At 32.9% G+C, this 20,441-nt stretch overlaps 3 protein-coding genes across 6 annotated transcripts; 2 read left to right on the top strand and 1 right to left on the bottom strand.

Moving 5' to 3' along the window:
• The first annotated feature begins 887 nt into the window (after positions 1-887).
• On the top strand, positions 888-5,412 carry LOC124941678 (SNF2 domain-containing protein CLASSY 3-like). Its single transcript, XM_047482025.1, has 4 exons — positions 888-2,732; positions 2,814-3,041; positions 3,120-3,278; positions 3,368-5,412. The coding sequence occupies exons 1-4, from the start codon at positions 888-890 to the stop codon at positions 5,318-5,320; spliced, it is 4,185 nt and encodes a 1,394-aa protein (XP_047337981.1). The 3' UTR covers positions 5,321-5,412.
• A 2,120-nt stretch (positions 5,413-7,532) lies between these two features.
• On the top strand, positions 7,533-9,197 carry LOC124942145 (60S ribosomal protein L37a-1). The gene is made up of 4 exons (XM_047482573.1): positions 7,533-7,629; positions 7,998-8,037; positions 8,686-8,774; positions 8,867-9,197. Exons 1-4 carry the CDS (start codon positions 7,627-7,629, stop codon positions 9,011-9,013), a joined length of 279 nt encoding a protein of 92 aa, XP_047338529.1. The 5' UTR covers positions 7,533-7,626; the 3' UTR covers positions 9,014-9,197.
• Positions 9,198-10,546: 1,349 nt separating this feature from the next.
• LOC124942474 (casein kinase II subunit beta-3-like) lies at positions 10,547-18,866 on the bottom strand. 4 transcript variants are annotated; one of them, XM_047482990.1, is made up of 7 exons: positions 18,673-18,866; positions 18,234-18,513; positions 16,246-16,464; positions 11,769-11,884; positions 11,188-11,353; positions 10,925-11,089; positions 10,547-10,851 (listed from the first exon to the last, which is right to left on the bottom strand). In XM_047482990.1, the coding sequence occupies exons 2-6, from the start codon at positions 18,478-18,480 to the stop codon at positions 10,959-10,961; spliced, it is 879 nt and encodes a 292-aa protein (XP_047338946.1). In that variant the 5' UTR covers positions 18,481-18,513; positions 18,673-18,866; the 3' UTR covers positions 10,547-10,851; positions 10,925-10,958. The 4 variants fall into 4 exon arrangements, with proteins under 4 accessions (XP_047338946.1, XP_047338945.1, XP_047338948.1 ...); XM_047482989.1 differs by having other exon boundaries at positions 10,937-11,089; XM_047482992.1 differs by having other exon boundaries at positions 10,937-11,089; positions 11,769-11,863.
• Between the last annotated feature and the right edge of the window lie 1,575 nt (positions 18,867-20,441).

Here is a 20,441-nt window from a genome sequence, read left to right as displayed (position 1 = left end):
TACGTGCAGATTACAGATCATTCAGGTATTTGTTAGTTCTTAACGGAAGAGAATCCGATAGACAGCGGTTACGGTGAGTATCTCCGGCGATTTCTTCGTCCTGTTTTGAAAATGTTCATTGTGATACAAATCGTGTTATAGTGCTGAAAATATTTGGAAACTTGTTTGTTTATGAATACGTGCAGATTACAGATCATTCAGGTATTTGTTAGTTCTTAACGGAAGAGAATCCGATAGACAACGGTGACGGTGAGTATCTCCGGCGATTTCTTCGTCCTGTTTTGAAAATGTTCATTGTGATACAAATCGTGTTATAGTGCTGAAAATATTTGGAAACTTGTTTGTTTATGAATACGTGCAGATTACAGATCATTCAGGTATTTGTTAGTTCTTAACGGAAGAGAATCCGATAGACAACGGTGACGGTGAGTATCTCCGGCGATTTCTTCGTCCTGTTTTGAAAATGTTCATTGTGATACAAATCGTGTTATAGCTGAAAATATTTGGAAACTTGTTTGTTATGAATACGTACAGATTACATATCATTCAGGTTGACCTTAGAATCTAATGGCGAGGCGAAACAATCACTGATTCGGTCACTTGTGAGTATCTCCGGCGACATTCTTTAGCGTGAGTAGCGAAAAGTTGAGAAGTTTTACATACTTGTTTAATCTGATTTCTTCGTCCTGTTTTGAATATGTTCATTGTGGTATAAATCGTGTTATAGCTGAAAATATCGAATCTGTTTGTTTATGAATACGTACAGATTACAGATCATTCAGTAATCAGGTAGACCTTGGACAGTTATTATGGATGAAGGTGGCGATCCAATGGCGAGGCGGAGCCGAGAGGAAGCGGTTAGTTGTTATACTGGATTTATGCGGGCGATGAGGAAGATTAATGTTGAGGCTATGAACCAAACGGTGGAGAAATCATTCTCTCCTAATGGAGGTAAACAACAATGTGGAAGTTCAGCAGATTCGTGCTCAGTTGATATCGTCGAGGAATTGATTTCGCCGTCGAAAATCGGGACATCGAATCGAAATGATCATGAAATCACTGAAGACGCGGAGTTCTTGATGGTTGATTGTGAAGGCGTTGCGGAAAAAAACGGTGATAGTGGAGTTAATTTGGGAGAGAAGTTGGTTTCTGATGAGAAGGTTGATCACTGGTATCATCATTGCGATTTCAGCGGCGAGAGTCCCGCTGGAAATGTAAGTAAACCAGAGATTGATGATCTGAGTGGATTTCAATTAAGAGAAATTGCTGTCAAATGTGGGATTTCATCACCTTCATCGTCGTCTCCGGATCACATTAATATTTCTTCTGAATCAGAAAAGGAAGAGAAACATATTAAGAGAAGTGTTTATGGAAAAGATATTGATTTTGAATTGGGAACAGAATCGTCTGAAGAGGATGATGATGATACTAGCGATGAAGATTTCTGTCCCAATAAATCATCCAAATCTTTCCGTTCAAACAAGTTGCGTGCTGATGAGGTTTCTATGAGCTTTGACAGGAAGATGGAGATAGTGAATTTAGAGGAGGATGAAGATGATGAGGATGGGAGAAGTGAAAGTGAGAATTCAGAATCAGCTGAGGAAGAAGATGAAGATGAAGATAGTTACAGCGAGGAAGATTTTCGTCCCAAAGTAACATCCAACTATTTCGGTTCAAACAAATTGGGTACAAAAGAAGTGCATGTAAGCATCAAAAGAAAGAGGGTACTGAAGGAGAATAAGAAAAATACCATGCCCATAAGAGTTGAATCATCTGATGAAGAGGATGATGTTATTTCTATCGATGAAGGTTTTCAGCCCACTAGATCATCAAACTATTTCTGTTCAAACAATTTGGATACAGAAGATGTGCATGTAAATACCAAAGGAAAAATGGTTGATGAGAATGAGAAAGAGGAAAGTATCAAGCCCATAGAAGTTGAATCAACTGATGAAGAGGATGATCACAAATCCAGGTATGAAGATTTTCACCCCAACAATTTGGATACAAAAGAGATGCATGTAAGCATCAAAGGAAAGAAAGCCAAAGAGAAGGTGGAGAAGAACAAGAATGAGAAAAGAACCATGCCCATAAAAGTTGATCGAAAGAATGACAAGGAAAAAGCCAAAGTTGGTAGGAAGAAAAAGGTCCCAGGATTGAACATTTCTGTACCTTATGAGAAAAAAGATGGTAGACAACAGTCTAACAAAATGGCTGAACGACTTCGTTCATCGCAGCCAAAGAGAAGAAAAATCAATGAGCCTAAAACCTGTGTTGTCAATCTAACTGGTGATGAACAGGAAAATGTCCCTGCTCCCGCAGCTCATGGTTGGGAGAATGAACAAGAAAATGTGGCTGCTTCCGCAGCTCATGGTTGGGAGAATGAACAAGAAAATGTGGCTGCTTCCGCAGCTCATGGTTGGGAGAATGAACAGGAAAATGTGGCTGCTTCCGCAGCTCATGGTTGGGAGAATGAACAGGAAAATGGCCCTGCTTCCGCAGATCATGGTTGGGAAAATGATACCGAGAAAACTAACCCTCAAGAAGAAGAAAATGACCCTGAAGAAGAAAACATAACAATAAAGACTACACCAGATGCCATTAATGACTTCAAAGAGGATGAGCAAAATGTTTCTTCTTCAAATATCAATAAAGAAGATATCTGGAAAGGAATGCACCAAATGCCATTAAAGAAAAGACATATGGCTATTGAGAAACCAACAGCAGCTAAGGTAAGATAAGATTTAATTTTATTGGATTATAATGAAATTTTATAAACTAAAGTATTTTTTTTATCTACTTTGATCTTTAAGATTCTAGTTGATTCTCTATGGGACCAAATAGATGTCCCTTTCTCTCCTTTCTATGAACAAGATGAAGAAGAAATTTTCGAAATACCCAAGAATTTCGGGTTAGAGGAATACGATGCAAAACCAGCTGAAGAGAAATCATATTGGGACATCGAAGGAGAGAAGCTATTTGAAGAGATGACTTTTGCAATGGCAACAGAAGGAATTGGGTGGACTCATTCAAAAAATACTGTGAGCTTCTTGTCACAAATCAATGATTTTATTTGTTAAGTTTGATATTTCAAATATGTCTTTATTCTTCATGTATAGGTCGGTATTGATCAAACTTCAGCAGGGAAAACTGTTGTTAGTATGCTACGAAACTGCGGTCATGGCAATCATCTACTCATTCTTGATGAACAAATTGGAGTCCGATGTAAAAGATGCTCGTATGTGGAAGTGGAGATCAGATACATGTCACCAACTTTTGTATGTTCAATCTATTTTCAATGAAGTATTCTTTTGTCTATTGGTCATTTTCTTATTTCAAATTATAAACTCATTAAATATACATGCAGGCTAGCAATCCATGGAAAAGAACTAACAAGAAAGAGTTCAGGGAAGAGAGAAATAACATTGGCATACACCAACTCAATATGAATTTTGAGAATGGAGGATCTCATTTAAAGGAGGATATAATTGACACTGCAGGCACGGTTTGGGGTTTAATTCCTGGTCTGAGACAAACCATGTATGCGCATCAAAGAGACGGGTTTGAGTTTATATGGAAGAACGTAGAAGGAAGCATACTTCTAGAGGATTTGAAGAAAGACACTTCAAATGGTGGTGGAAACGGATGCATAATCTCACATGCACCTGGAACTGGTAAAACTCGACTCACCATCATGTTCATAAAGTCTTATTTGGAGTTATACCCGACTAGAAAAGTTGTCATACTTGCTCCTCTGAATATGCTCCTTACATGGGAGGATGAGTTCAAGAAATGGAAAGTTAACATTCCATTCCATAACATGAATAGGAAGGATTTTTCAGGTCAAGAAATGAACTCAGCTGTTAATCTAGTGAAGCAATATCGTGAACAAGACAAAACCTCCAACCGTTTGGTTAAACTTTTATCATGGAAAAAAGAAAAGGGTGTTCTTGGAATGAGCTATGGTTTATTTGAAACTCTAGCAGGTGATCACGGTGGAAAGAAGAAGCAAGCCAGTAAAAACCAAATAGATATTTCAAGGGTTGTGACTATGCTTCGAGAACTTCCTGATCTTTTAGTTCTCGACGAAGGTCATACACCAAGAAACGAGAACAGCCTAATCTGGAAGGCACTTTCAAAAGTAGAGACTCAGAAACGAATCATCCTGTCTGGAACTCCTTTTCAGAACAACTTCCGTGAGTTATACAATACTCTGCGTTTGGTAGTGCCTAAGTTCGCTGACAAGCTTATCCTCACAAAGGAAAATGACATATCCGGAAAGCAGAAACGTGATAAAAGAGAAACCAACGTAGCATTAAACAAATGGGTATCATTGACAAAAGGCATAGCTGAAAATGATGATGATAGGATCAAAGAGTTAAAGGATATAATTTACCGGATGGCACATGTTTACAAAGGTGACATACTTAAGGAAAGCCTTCCAGGTCTAAGAGACTTATTAGTTGTCTTAAAGCCAACGGATTTACAAACAGAGATTCTTAATTTCGTCTCCAAAATGAAGCTTGGCGTCCTAGAACGTGAACATTGCTCCTCATTAACAGCAGTTCACCCATCATTGCTGATCCACTCTCAATTATCGGGAAAAGAAGAGCTTTCAATTTACATGCCACAGCTAGAAGCTATTAAGTTAAATCCTGAATTCGGTGTTAAGACAACATTCGTAATTGACCTCATCCGACTCAGCCAGAGCTTAAATGAGAAAGTCCTCATCTTCAGCCAATTCATCACCCCTCTAACACTCATTAAAGACCAACTAAATTCCCTTTTTGGTTGGTCTGAAGGCAATGATATGTTGTACATGGATGGAGCAAAAGACACAAAACTTCGTCAATTATCCATAACTTCATTCAACAATCCAGATAGCACGGTTAAAGTAATGCTAGCCTCAACCAAGGCTTGTTCTGAGGGTATTAGTTTGGTGGGTGCTTCAAGAGTTGTATTGTTGGATGTTGTTTGGAATCCTTCTGTTGAAAGACAGGCCATCAGCCGGGCATATAGAATTGGACAGAAGAAACTCGTCTACACTTATCATCTGGTTGCTGGTGAAGCTGAGAACACTAAGTATAGTCGTCAAATTCAGAAAGATCGATTATCGAAATTAGTGTTTTCTTCAGCAAATGATAATAATGCTGATATTAGCGAGAAGGTTTTGATGGGTACAGTTGTGGAAGACAAGATCTTGCAGGAGATGATTCAACATGAGAAAACATGTAATATGTTTGTGGAAATCATTGACCAAGAGAAGGAATCCAGTTTGATTGATGCTCATGAAGTTTTCGTTTGTGCCACAAATGATTAATTCCTCACAGGTATGTGTTCCTGTCTAATTCTTCCAGGTTTATTTATTAGCCCTTCTAATTATGTTAACAGTTTATTGAACTTTTCTATCATTTTGACAAAATACTTTAAGCTTAACTTTTTCATATATATGATTGTGGGTTTTGATTATATTTGGCAAATTGTGCATTTTTTGCCTAGTTCTTGAGAAACATATTTGAAAACATCATTTCTGTGAGATTTGTGGTTTAGAAAATTGAACATAGTTTGTCACATTCAATTTTCTGAACTGCTATTAATATATATATGATGTGCAATCCACTTTTGTACAAACACCTTCTTACAATGGATTTCTGATGGAAAAATATACTATTTTAGTGTTTGCAAATATTTCATCAATGACTAGGAAAGGACTTTTGATTTGTCATTGATTTATTTCATTGCATAACTGGTGGATAATAAATTAATGTAATGTACAGAAATGTGTAAAAAATAATTTTTGTGGCCATTTCATGCATTCAGCATTTGTTTTCAGAAATATACATTTACACATTGTGATAAGAAAGGAATAACCAAATTTCATTGGCAATATCATAAATGTGAATCTTTAAAAAAAAAATAAACATTACTTGAAATTGGAATTCACAAAATTGTTCAATTATGTCAAGCAAACTAATATATTTATATCTGTTAAGCAACAATGGGTTGTGGTTGAATTCACAATATTTGATGCTTGCATCAACTCATCCCATTTTATTTTATTTTTTTATCCGGATAATTTAACACAACACTTTTCATCCAATCTCGGGTCAATACAAAAAGTGAAAGAATCAAACCGAATCGAAGAAAAATTGACCAAAATAATTATGAACCGACCTGACCAGTTTATAAATTTTTGTACAGACCCTGACTAGTTCAGTTCGGGTTTAACCGACCAATTGTACATGTTTGATATTAATAAATGTCTTTCTATATATTTGTTATTTTTTCAACATATAAATTGATAAAACGATTAAATCGATTTTATAACTAACTAAATCGATTGAATCGATTTTATAACTAACTAAATCGAACCGACGGTTAACCGACAACCGACGAACGAAGATTTAAAAAACTGATACAAGCAATTGGGATGATCTTTTCGGTGAAAAATATCGACCGAACCAAATTATACCACTAATCCAATCTAATAATAAAGTGGTAACATTTTCTTTAAAGTCCATATAATACGATGAAAATAAGAATAGTTTAATTTTATAAGATAAAAATAAAAACACTACTAGTATCCAAAGTGTCACTAAACATAATATGATTAATTTTTGAGAAATAATAGTGAAAACATAAATAAAAATGTTTACCAAACAAACATAAAAACTAATGTTAACAAGTTCGAAAATTTTTTAAAAAAAAATATTGAGTTCACTGACGGTCTCCACCGGTTTCCGACATTTTCAATCGTCATAATAATAGAGTTGTAGAGTAAATGTATCTTTCAACACTCGACAGTGATCATTGAATATCTTAGGGTTACTTTCGAGTCAAGTGATACACCAAAAAAACTTTGTTCATGATAACTGAACTCGTATTTAGTGGTAGCTATTGGTGCATGATAAAAAAGAACATGGGTTGATACATTTTTTGTATTTATTTTTAGAATGTAAGAAGTTCAGCATTCTTTTTAGAAAAAAATATGAACCCGGAAACAAGCCTTAAAGAAATATTTAGAGTCGGAGGAAGACTAAAAAGGAGAAAGTGAAGACTAGATTATAATTGAATTCACTTTTTTTTTTGTTATTATTTTATTTTTTATGTTATACTTCATTTTATATGATAATAGTTGTTAAGCTTGTTTATTTCTTAATTGAATTTTTCACATATTTTATCATTTTATTTGATAATAGTTGTTAAGCTTGTTTATTTCTTAATTGATTTTTTCACATATTTTATCATTAATACAAATACTGTCATTTTTTTTTGTGCTCATCATTGATGAAAAAAAAAGAAACAATTACAGCGGTAAAAAAAAAGAGAAACATTTACCTATAAAGAAAGAAATCCTCATGCAATCATAATTTTTTTGTTTTTATAAAATAAAATAAAACTATGTCCTCGTAATAGATTTATATTGTGCAAAAATTAAATTATTGACCCAAGACCAAAAGTTAAAATATTGGGCCAAGCCCATATTAAATATTAAAGATTTATGATAAACATAATTTCGGCCCAACTGAACAAAAGTTCATAGGATTATAAATGGGATCAACTATCTAGGGTTTCATTTGTTCCTCCTTGCCGATCTCAGTTTTTGCTTTCAACGAACCAGAGAAAATGGTAATCTCTCTTTTCTTTCTCCATTTTTACTGTTCTTCATTGTCGATTCTTAGTTCTCGTAGATCATCGTTTCTCCGATGACCTAGTTCTTATTTCATTAAAAACTCCTTCTTTGAGTTTTTGGTCTATTTCTTTCAGATCTTAAGTGCCATGAGGTATTGGCAAGACTATTAGTGATATTAAGTTCTTTACTAGATGAATCTATTAATCGAAACAGGACTTGTTCATATGTAGACAGTTTTTTATATAGTCTGCGAAGATATGTATGAGTTTAATGAAATGTAAAGTTATGTTATTGTGTGATTCGAATTATTTGGAGGTGAATTATGTGTTTTTATTGATTGGGTTTGGGTTTGTTTTTTGTGCAGACAAAGAGAACCAAGAAGGCTGGTATCGTTGGGAAATATGGTATGTTATATCATGACTAAACTGTTACTTACTAGTCTATTAATGAATTGGGTCATATCCATGTTTGATTTTTCCATTGTCTAGCAAATTTTCAATGTAAATTGGCTAGAACTTTAGTTTAAATATGGTATGTTATACTAGATTATTGATGAATTGGGTCATATCTATGTCTAATTTTTCCATTTTCTAGCAAAATTTCATTGCAACTTTATTTTCAATATGTCAATATGGTATTGTTATATCATGACTAAAATGTGAATTACTGGTTTGATGATGGATTAGGTCATATCTATGTTTGATTTTTCCATTGTATAGCCACATTTTAATGAAAAATTGGCTAGAACTTTAGTTTCAATATGGTTTGTTATATCATGACTAAACTGTTGCTTACTAGTTTAATGATAAATTAGGTTATATCTATGTTTAAATTTTTCATTGCCAAGAAAAATTTCAATGCAAATTGGCAAGAACTTTAGTTTCACTATGTTATGTTATATCATGACTAAACTGTTGCTTACTAGTTTCCTGATGAATTAGGTCATATCTATGTTTGCTTTTCATTTCCTAGTAAATTTTCAATGCATATTTTGACTTGAACATTATGTTTCATGGTTGATTGGATGCAGACACTAATAATATGACTTTCAGGTACCCGTTATGGTGCCAGTCTGCGTAAGCAGATCAAGAAGATGGAGGTCAGTCAGCACAGCAAATACTTTTGCGAGTTCTGCGGAAAGGTATATTCTTTTCATTGAATAATTTGCACAGTTTTGTTTAATTAATGAATTCTTGGATGCTAATAATCCATTTGATCAATTTCTTATACCAGTTTGCAGTGAAGAGAAAGGCGGTTGGTATTTGGGGATGCAAGGATTGTGGCAAAGTGAAGGCCGGTGGTGCGTATACATTGAACACTGCTAGTGCTGTAACTGTTCGAAGCACAATCAGGAGGCTTAGGGAACAAACAGAGAACTAAATTCTCTGAATTTTGTTTGGTCTTGTTAATTTCATCTATCTATTCTACATTGTTGTGTTTGAACCTTTCTTTCTTTTCTATTTGTGTTTCTTCAGGAAGACAATTTTGAAATATTTGAAGCTTTGACATATGTTTTATTAGGATAATTCTATTTGAGAGATAATTTAATCTTATTTTGATCTTAGATTATCCAGCTTTGTTGCATATTCTATATACTTATGTTCAAGCTAAACAGTTTTCTTTGTTAAACTTTGTATCTTAAAATACTCTTTAACAGCTTATAAAAAATGAAATCTTTATTAATTTTTGTTGAATAGGGTTTTGCCATTAAGGGCAGGTGTTGTTCCAACCTTTCAGGCTTCACAAATTGAGCTCCTATTTATTTGTTAATTTGATCATTATTTTAATTAAACAAATATAGTAAATAATCATAAGGCTGGGATGAGCCTTATGATTTTTTTTTATTACCAATTTTTTTCAGTTTGATTTTGAAAAAATTATATTTATAAAATATATTAACAATTTATATTATTATAAAATAAAACTAAAATTCTTACAAATTATGAATAATAAATAAATATATTGATAATATTATAGGTATTTATTAGTATTCGGGACAAAATTTGAACTTTATCATTCAAATCCGATAAAACTATTAAAAAAAACATTCAAATCAAAAATTACAAGAAGGAATAGAATTAAAATTTAAAGTAATCTATATTGAGGTTTATTTATACAACTATCACAAGTATGTGTTTTAATAATAAAATGATATAAATGGGCTATAATGTTGAGGCCATTTGTAATTAAATTTGTAAAAGTGAGATTTTACTCAAAAACTTTACTCTTCACAAATCTTTTACTCCTGTTCACAGATTTAAAGACAACTCTGTTCACATATTTACAGACAAAAGATTTAGGAATAACCTATAAAGTAAAATCATAATAACACTGATTTTATCTTTTCTATTGACTCTAACAAGTTAAATCGTGACTTAATTATGATTTTGTTTCTAAACGAGTTTCTTTGACTCTTTACTTATTTTCGACGAGTCGACTCACAAACTATTGACTTATTTTCGACAAGTTTACTCGCAAACTCGAACGAGTTGACTCACGATCTTAATAGTTATTATTCAGTAACCTCGAGGGTTCAATTATTATATTCTAAATCCAACAAAATTGAATATTGATAGATTTTAAATCCAACAAATTGAATCCAAACTATGGATAATTTATATATATCAAATCCAACAAACTATAATTGTAGATAAATTTGATTATTTAGGTTGACATATTCAACACTATATATAGCAGAGTTAGGTTGCTTGGCCCTTCCAAAATAAATAAATATTACTTTTTCAAAATCTCAATCAACCTCTCTTCTATATATTGTATTGTAAAATATTACTTAAGAATAAACTCAATGATAAAAATATAAACTAGAATCAAGATAAGCTTGCAAAGTACAAATATCAATAATGCTTCTTTTTATATTTGATAAAACATCATAATTGAAATATAGAATGACTATTGAAGCTCAAATTCAATATTATGCTAATAAGCATAAAAAATAATAAAAATAATTCAGGATTACATAAATGAATACACATTCTGTTGTGCACAAGTCCAGAATGGCTTTAAACAAAATGCCAAACATAACCCAATGTTAAATTTCTTTAAAAAAAATAGTACAAAAAGAACACCGATAAATTGTAGAATTCAAAAGGTTGGAACTTTGAATAACCTTGCACATAACTAAACCAAGCTCCATTGCGACATATTTTTCTCCAATTTAAATATCTTACTCGCATATCCTGGTAAAGTTTGAAATATATCTGCATTTCAAAAACACAATACTCAAATAAGAAAAATTGATTTGAACACACACTACAAATTATGAACATATACCAAAATCAAAACCTCGGGAAAATCCTGTTTCACATCATGGCTTGTGGAGCTTGAAGCCAAAAACTCTTGGTACATATTTTTGCGACGGTTTCTGTGGCTTGAGATGCCCGTAACTCATTAGGAACAGGTTAGAAAAAGTTGTACCAAAATAAGCACCATCGATGTCTTATAATATAAGTTAAAGGAACAAACTTTGGATAAATGAATGACAAGAATATATCTAGCTATTTATAATATATCATAAACTGATCTTTCAAGGATACTACTTTGGAACTTGGATCGGGGGCTAAAAATGTCCTCACATTTGGGACAATACAGCTTTACAGTGCCTGCTCGAGGTATGTCAGATTGACCAACTGGGAGGCATGGCTGTCCACAGCAAAATACTCTTGGGCATCGCCCAAATTCCGCATTCTTCAGCTTCTCTAACTGCCAAAATTTAAGGAGTGTATCATGTTAAGGAAATAAGCACACGTATTGATTAAATCCACTATGCAGTTTAGCAGAGACAATTTAATAAATTAACAGAGTTAACAAAGAAACAACAGAAAGAAGTAATTTGCGTCGTTTTTTAAAGTTCATAAAGCAGAAAACGGTCTTTTGAGGCGAGTTCAGGAAGCAATATAAGCATCCCCTTAAGGCCTTTGTTTGACCTAGTATTATTGAAAATTAGGTTATTTGAAGTAAAAATATATTAGGAGTATAAATATACAGTGAAAAAAATATTATTTTGGATGATGATTTTGGAGGCTATTTGGACTTAATCTCAAATAACTAACTAACCCAAGTTAATTGTACAAGTTTCTGATGCACCAGTAAAATATCTATATTGAGTCTTACTTACCATAGCAGCCATTCCTTTGGTTGTCAGTATGTAACGAACATGAATCAACCCATAAAGCATCTCCGCTGCTGACTCAATCAATTCATTCTGTTCCTCTGTAAACATATCACCTGCATCTTCCCAGTTAATCCATTTCATTAACCTTAATAATTCCACGAGTTTTATTTATTTATTTAAGATAGCAAGAGATGTAACATTTTAATGTGGCTACAAGCATGTATCTATAAATTATTGGCAAAAGTAATACTTGCAGTATTCTAACAGTGGTCCTTTTTGTGGATTTTTATTTTCCATCAAGGCCAAGGAATGATTTGGATATTACCAGCAAACGTGAAGAGAGCCAACTGTAAATGTGAAAGATATTACAAGCAAATGTGAAGAGAGCCAACTGTAAATGTGAAAGATATATGTTAATTGTATGAGTGACTAAGAAAAAGATAACGATAACTATGAAACAAGGAATGGGGATCGAGAGACTTTCCAATAGAATGAGGATGAGACACTTCAGAGACCTAAGGAGAGAGAAAGACTACTATAACTGTTATGCAACATCATTGTTCAATTCTCATTATGATTAAGATTGTCTTATATTTATACTACTAGCCAACATACTAACTAGACCATTTACTACTATCAATACTAACCATCTCTAGCCATATAGACAGTACTTCCCCCCTTTAATTTCTCTTGTCCTCGAGAGAAGCTGAAAATCAGCGAGAGTCAAGATTGGTGAAATAGTTTGTAACTACAAAATCTGCTGAGGTCATTCCGAACAAAATGAAGTATGATGTTGATCGCAGTGCCCTTCAGCAGATGAAGTCCACCAGCAATAATTTCAGTTCTCACCAAACAGCTTCTTTCTTCTTTTTCAGCTGATTTTCGAATATGGCCCACCAGCAATCTACCCCAGTCTTGATTTTATTTAAAACTCTAGCCTCTTATCATTTTTCCAGTCCATATTCTAACAAACATTTAACTTCTACCCAGGAATTCCGTTGGAAGACAGCTACCTCCTCCATTAGTTGAGGGATACTTTCCAACACTAATTTTTCATCCTTTCAACAGACCTCATTAATGCCACCCATTACCTATATTCTTCAGAAGCTTCGAACTTTAAAAAGAAATGAAAAATCAAAGCCCTGCCAATGATCTATGTTTGATCTTGTGGAATTTCAGAACGTCCAACGTCTCTTCTTCATCTACATCCGGAGGTTTGGCTCGCAGCCTTTGTTCAATAAGGTCTGTGATTGAATCTGCAACCAATTCCGGTGGCTGTGTGGGAGGTATTTGACTTCCCACCTGAAGGAATTTCAGAAGATGACCCCCCTCAATGTCAGGCTTTGCTTGAGGTCTCGATTCGACGCCAGCTAGTTTTCCTCAGTCGATTTGTTCTGTGATGGAAGCCATTAAGGCGTCAGGCAAAACCATGTTCCAATTGTTATAAGTTGCTTAGCGCAACTTTAGATTGTAGGAGCTTGTTGTGCGGAGGACTTTTGAACATTGTTCTTTTCAACTGTGAGCACCCTAGTTGCTTCTTTCTTCTTCGGAAATATGTCGGTTGGTTCCATGTGCTTTTTTTGGTAATGGCATCATTGTTAAATGGTGTTTTCTCTGAATTTGGCAGCAACCCTAAACCCTAAACATCTGAAAATGTTGTCATCTTCTCTAAAGTATCGGTTGGAGAGAGTTCTTCTAATGAAGTAGCTGATCTTTCATCCTCAACAAATTCTGAAAAATTGACATTCACGTCCTTTCTTCAATTGAAAGGGTACTTGATCACCAAATCAATCGTTGGAGATATTCGATAGATTCAGCTAGAAGAGGTGGAGGTTCGGTGGTTTTGACGACCGTCTCTTTTTACAGTCCTCTTCGCAAGCAAAGCTTGGAGGACAAATCCGATCGTCTAACTTCGTTCAGGAATTGTGGTTGTTGATAGATATAATTCTTCATTAACCCAAAATGGTGACTAATAAAAACGACCCAATAATATTTTGTTATATACAAATTTAGAATCGTAAAATTCTCATTTTCCACACTCTTTATTTCGGGAAGTAGAATTAGTGAAATCCTATTGATTGCATCTATCTCCAAACCTTCGGGATCCAAACGTTCTAGAATAAATAAATTCAGAATTTCCCCTTTTTCTTTCAGTAAAAGGTTGCATATTTATTCTACGACCAAATCTCAGTTTTTATTAAAACTTTCTTATTAGGGCTATCTCCCTCTTAGCCCTGTGAATGGCAAAGGAAGAAAAACGAGAATAGAAAAGTCTCGTAGAACTCAAGTCCATTATCAATTCTTGAACTACAATCCCAGGGAAATAAGGGATATAATCATAGTTTTGAAACCCGGTCCGGTCATCAACCCGGTGAAGGGACTAGGTCACTGGATTACTGGTTCAACCGATGGGTCAACTAGTTCAACCATTGGGTTTCATATAATAATAAAATAATATAAAATAGCAAAAATCCATCAAATTGTTAATACTATAATAGTCAAAGTAGAAGTGTCATCTTAAATTATGACTTACAATGCCACCTAAAATAGTTTTTTTAGTCTGGTAAAAGCGGAATCAGCTGGTTCAGGTAAGAGGTGGAGCTTGAGGTGAATGAAGGATGTTGCCATTCTCAGTGTCTAAAACTAGAAATCGGTAATCTACCCACATGAAACTAGAAATAGGTAAATCCAATGAGAACCAAAAAATGGGGAGAGAGGAACTGAGAGAGTGATAAGTGAGAAAGAAAAGAAGTATTTTTTTTTAAAAAAATAGGATAAACCCGTTGGGTTAACCCAGGTTGCCGGATTTCCGGTCCAACCGGCGGGTTGGCCGGGTTTAACTGGGTTGATTGCATTTCCGATTTTTTCATCAACCCAGCCCGGTTTAACAACCGGTTCACCGGGTTTGCCGGTCCGACCTGCGGTCCGGACCGGGTTTCAAAACTATGGATTTGAATTCTTGTTTTGTTTCCCAATATACTTTTGAAGAACAAGGAACGCTAGCATATATGTTTGGAATATATTCCATATTGAGAGAATTGAAAAGGCATTAACTTTGATTTATCATTTGTTTGGAAAACCACATTCCGAAGTTTTCATGTTATTTTTTTCTTTACTAATATCGCAACGTTTCATCAAATCTTGGACCTTCCAATGGTTTTGTTCCAATGTTTCCAAGACGCTGTCTTGAATTCTTCTCAGTCAATATTCATGTCATAATCACAATTTTCCAGGAAAAAATTATACCAAGAATGTGTGCTCCTCCGTGACTTGTCTTGGTCTAGGTGTTGTGTTATGCAAACTGAAAAGGATTCGGCCAACAGTATCCATCCTATAGCGTCTTCTTCAAATCTTGGGAAGTTGACCTTTGTATTTTTTTGTTAGATCCCTTTGTAAACCCATCAATCCGCTTGATATGAATGTCCAATCGCGCTATTAGCGTAGCAAAATTATTTATGACTGTTGATTTGTTACTGGCCTATTATGATTGGAGTAACTAATATACTAACTTTCTCCAATACTAATTAATATACTAACTTTCTCCAATACAAATGAATATACTAACTTTCTCTAATACTAATTAATATACTAACTTTCTCTAACCATGCACATGACAATATCCTAAGAGCTTGTCTCCTTGAAGTTCAATAAGAATGAAAAATGTAAAGATCAAACATATTCAGCACTAATAAAAAACAAGTTTATAACATCCCACTGAGACATACAAGCATAGGAACGAAAATTTGAAAGCAAATCAATCGGAAAAAAATATTTCAATGTAAGCACATACATTGTGGATCAAGGTTTGTGAGCAATCTCCATACATCACGTCACAACCCAAACATGCAAATAATGAAAAAGGAAAATAATGAATATCTCCCATATTTTCATTAATTGATTCTGCTAAAGTAGAGCAACACCCTTTTTTATTTCAATTAGAATACCATTTTATAAAATTAATACTCTAAAAAGAAGAAAGTGAATACAAGAATAATAGTAGTTGCATATATTTAAAAAATTATATTAAGTAGTCTAAATGTGGATAATCATGTTCTTCATGATTGAGTATATGTAAAGTTCAAGACACTCATTAGTTAACAAATCAACTTTTCCTTAGTATGCATATACTAAAGAAGCAACATAAGTTAAAATATTACCATGTCCTTTTATGCTCTAACTTGGAAAAAAATATTTGCAATATGTAAGAGATTTTTATTACCACATATAAAAGAGTGTAAGAGTTCGGTAATACTGCGATGATGAATACTTCACAGATTTTCCGTTTTATAACCAAAAAGAATTGCCATTCTCTTTGTCATTTTATATGTTTCATAGTTAGGTTTAAGAATCATGTGAATGATTACGATAATTTACATATTATAACCAACAAAAGAGCATATATGAGATCCACATTAGAAAAGCTATTTATTGTAAAACAAATCTTGGAAAATAAATCTCTCAACTTAAAAAATAAGCTTACCATGAGAAGACTCCACATCCAGAATCAAATCCAGAGCATAATCATAATAAGGGACTTGGCCACTTAATCCACAGAGATTAAAATCATCTTGGATATAATCCTCATCAACTTCACAAAAGAATTCATTTCCACGCAGGTTACAGAACCATGAAATCCAGGATGCATCATCTCCATCAGAGCCACTAACATCTGACTCCTCGCTGTCTGATTCAGATTCCTCTGCCATTAATTCAAAAAAGAAGTCAACAATACAGAACATTAAACATTCATTTAATCTTGAAAATAAATTATTGAACAAGGAAATTCTCCATTATAATTAGGTTTCCAAACAGGTTATATAGAGAGATGGAGTGAACTTCACATTCCAAGTTAATCTTGATAATTAATTGCCTTAAAGATCTATATATCTTTACCTTAAGAACAAAACTGTCTATATCATGGAAACAAAAGTATCTTGTAAGACTTTTAAGCAAACAGAATATATCCATTTCTTGGGTGATTCCTATAAATCACATCCAATTCATATTTCCACGCTTATCAGAAAAGTCACATTTCTCAAAGAACTAAGAAATGCAAACCACAAATAGGGGGCAAAAGGGAGTCAACAAGTTAATGATTTTGAACTTTGTGATACATTTAACTTGTTTGCGTTTTGTTCTGATTATATGAAATCCAGCTTAAAATATACCAAAATAAAGGAGAAGAATATTTATTACAACATACCAATAGATGTGTGCATCTATGTTTTTTTTAAAGAACTCCTTGCAACCATATTTAAAGTTTACTTATGTATACGCTTGCTACTTAGATTCCACTTACCAAGATTAGATATTTCCTTTTTAACTGAAGAAGATGATGATATATACATATAGTTTACCAAATTAAAACAGATTATTCTATTATACTGAAATAGACAAAGGCATAAAAAAAACTATAGCTTCTTCCACAGAGTTGAAGTTCACAATATTAAACTGGATATGATAACACCCTTGAGTTTTTTTTGTTTATTTAGCATTTTTTTTAACTTCCTTTATTTCATAATGGTTTAATAGAGGTACAGGATATGGATGAGGTACAAAATGCAATTGAAGAAAGTAGTAGTAGTTTTATAATTGGCAATTCGTCAAGATCAATTGAATACTGAATCACGTAGTAGCAAGCTCAACAGTTACCAATCTAGGTATTGAAAACCCGTAAACGGAAATTATCAAGAGATTGTGCAAGCTCAGCAGTTACCACTCTATGTATTGAAAACCCACAAGCGCAAATTATCAAGAGATTGATGTAATTAAGATGCCCACATTTACCTTATGAAACTGTATGCACATTATTTTTCACAACAAATTGTGCAATTTTGGTTCACTTTTGATGGTATAGTACATAAAAGATATCATTAATAAAAGACATAACTGATCCACTTAACAATTCAAGAGTTTTCTAAGAACCTGAGAACTATAATATAATACAAAATCATCTACAAATATCAAGATTCAAGCATACAACTCTAAGTTGCATATAAGGAATTACTATCTTCTTTCTAAATCTTTCTCCACTGTAAACTATTTTATGTATGTCACAAGGCCAAAGAAATAATAGCTTCAACCAACAGCTTTAATGGAATTATCTTATAATCGTGATATTATGAAGTCATTTAAAAGCTCTAATTGTATTCTATGAATTAAAATATGACTCGCACAAAATACAAATCCACTAGTAGTTACAAAAGAAATAAGATCTTCCATTGACATCATCTCCTCAGATGGAAGAACTGATGCATTTTCTTTTATTGCACTAATCAATCTATTGTTTTCTGAGCATTTCAAATCATAAAACAAAAACATGGTTCAAATAGAATAATAGGCTTCATAGAATACAAAAATATCAACTGCCCAGTTATGAATCAAACTAAGGATACTTGATGAGCAAAATCTATGCATTTCTAAGGTAATAAAACAAGAACTCGTGTAAAGATATCTATCAAGAATTACCATCAGAGCGTTTGTTTTCAGACAAAGACATAGAACGAGAGTCCTTATTATCAATGGGCGTTTTACCACCACTACCACCACCACCGGCTAAAACCGCATGAGCAGCGGTTATCAAATCCTGACTAAATCCACGGGATGTGGACGGAGACGGTCGCTCCAAATGCTTATCCAAAGCATCGTTGATCCGTTTCCGTTCAATATGACCCACCTCCGTTTTCGACCCACCCCCTCCTCGCTCTTTATACATTTTCACCTTAAATTAACCGATAGTCCTTCCAGTCTGCAAACACAATCAACAACGAATACCCAACAATTGTAGAAGATAACAGAAGAAAGGATGGAGATAAACAATTTAGGGTTTTGACCGAATGAAAAAGGGTAATGAAATGAAATAAAAGAAAGATCTTCATCTATCTAACCCATATGATTATATCATTACATGTATTCTTCAGTCGATAAAAATCGTCTCTTTTGGGATGAAGGGCGGAGAAGAGATATGAAGAAAGGGTTAAGAGATGATGCGGCGGCCGGCATCACTTGCGATTAACCGGCGGGAGAGAAACATTTCTGTCGCTTTTAGGATTTGGAGAATCTATGTGCGTATCCTCATCAGAATCTTAGGTCTTAAATCAATCGTTCAACTTTACGAATTACAAATATTAAGAAAGAGAAACATGTTTTTGATTATCTATAGTTTGTTGTTTTGGATTATTCTTTCAAAATTATCAAAATAAGGACTCAACTTCAATTTATAGTCAAATCAACTCAATTAATAATTAATATTCAAAATCATTAAATAAATATTAATTTGGAACATCGTAAACAATAATTACCCAATTTAAAACATAATCGAGCGAATCTAGAAAGAATAATTCAAAACAGGTTATTTAAATAACCTAGAGAGATAAAATATTGATTTTGGGTGATGATTTTGAGAAAATGATAATTTTTTTTTTTTTTTTTTTTTTTTTGATAAAAAGACTTAAAAAATGGTATTTATATATAAATAAAATAAATAATAATAATTTAAAATAGAGGGTATTTTAGTATTTTAGTTAATGAATTGATTGATTTGATGAATGAAATAAGAAATGATTAATAGTGCTTATATGAATAAGAACAATGCCTATATGTTTTTATTGTTTATTTAATAGTGGTTCATGTAATGTAACATTATCTCATAATTTTAATTTTAATTTAATTTAATATTTATTAAATTTTTAGAAAAATAATAAAATTTACATTTATTTTCATGTTTTATCTATAATTTTATCGTTATTTCTTTTAATTCGATACAAATTTTTCAAGCTCATCCAACTCAGATTTTTAAATACGTCCCGATAATACAACAATTGTTTTACTACTAAAATATCTAGGAATCTTTAGGTTCCCTTTGTTGAATATACCTACCTATAAAGTAAATCAAGAAAAAAAACGTGAGTATTTATAGTTCGTAGAGAGCCTATTCATAATTACAAGATTTTGTTAATCTCAGATGGTTTGTTACGAAAGTTGTAGTATCCGACTCAGCACATAATGAGAGGGCTTTCCTATTCCTATAAGAAAATGGGTGGCTGACACAACACTTAATGAGAGAGCTTTCATATTCCTAAAAAAATGTTGCATCTAAATTTTTGGCTTTTTCTTTCACCTATTCGATATGACTTTGTGCTTTATAATACAGAATATATGGCAAGTAAAAAGGTAGGGCAATAGATTTTGAAAATGAATGTTTCTCGGTGGTTCAAATATGAGTTTGGGCAAAAAATTAATATTTTAAATTTATTTAGAACTTTTTTTTAATATTTTATTGAAATATTAATTTAGATAAAATAATGTTATAAAATATATTTTAGTTATATATATATATAAACACTCTAGGAGAAGCGAAACTTAGTATTATAATTCGTAAAGAGTCGATTGATAATTATAAGATTTGGTCAATCTCAAATTGTTTGTTAGGAAAGTTGTGGTGGTGACTTAGCACATAATGAGAGTGCTTTTCTATTCCTATGAAAAAAGGGATTGCCTCTAGAGTCCTCTAGAATACAAGCGAGAATATAGGGGTGAATTTCGAAAATTAAGGTTTCTTGGTTCAGATTTGGGTTTCGAAAAAAAATTAATATTTTTTTAATATCTTATTAGGATATTAAATAATATTTTAATTATATATATTAATAAATTTAATAAAAAAAATTCTGTTAAAAT

Source organism: Impatiens glandulifera, chromosome 6 (genome assembly GCF_907164915.1).
Source record: "Impatiens glandulifera chromosome 6, dImpGla2.1, whole genome shotgun sequence".
Taxonomy (NCBI): Eukaryota; Viridiplantae; Streptophyta; class Magnoliopsida; order Ericales; family Balsaminaceae; genus Impatiens; species Impatiens glandulifera.
This window is presented reverse-complemented; position numbering and strand designations above follow the sequence as displayed.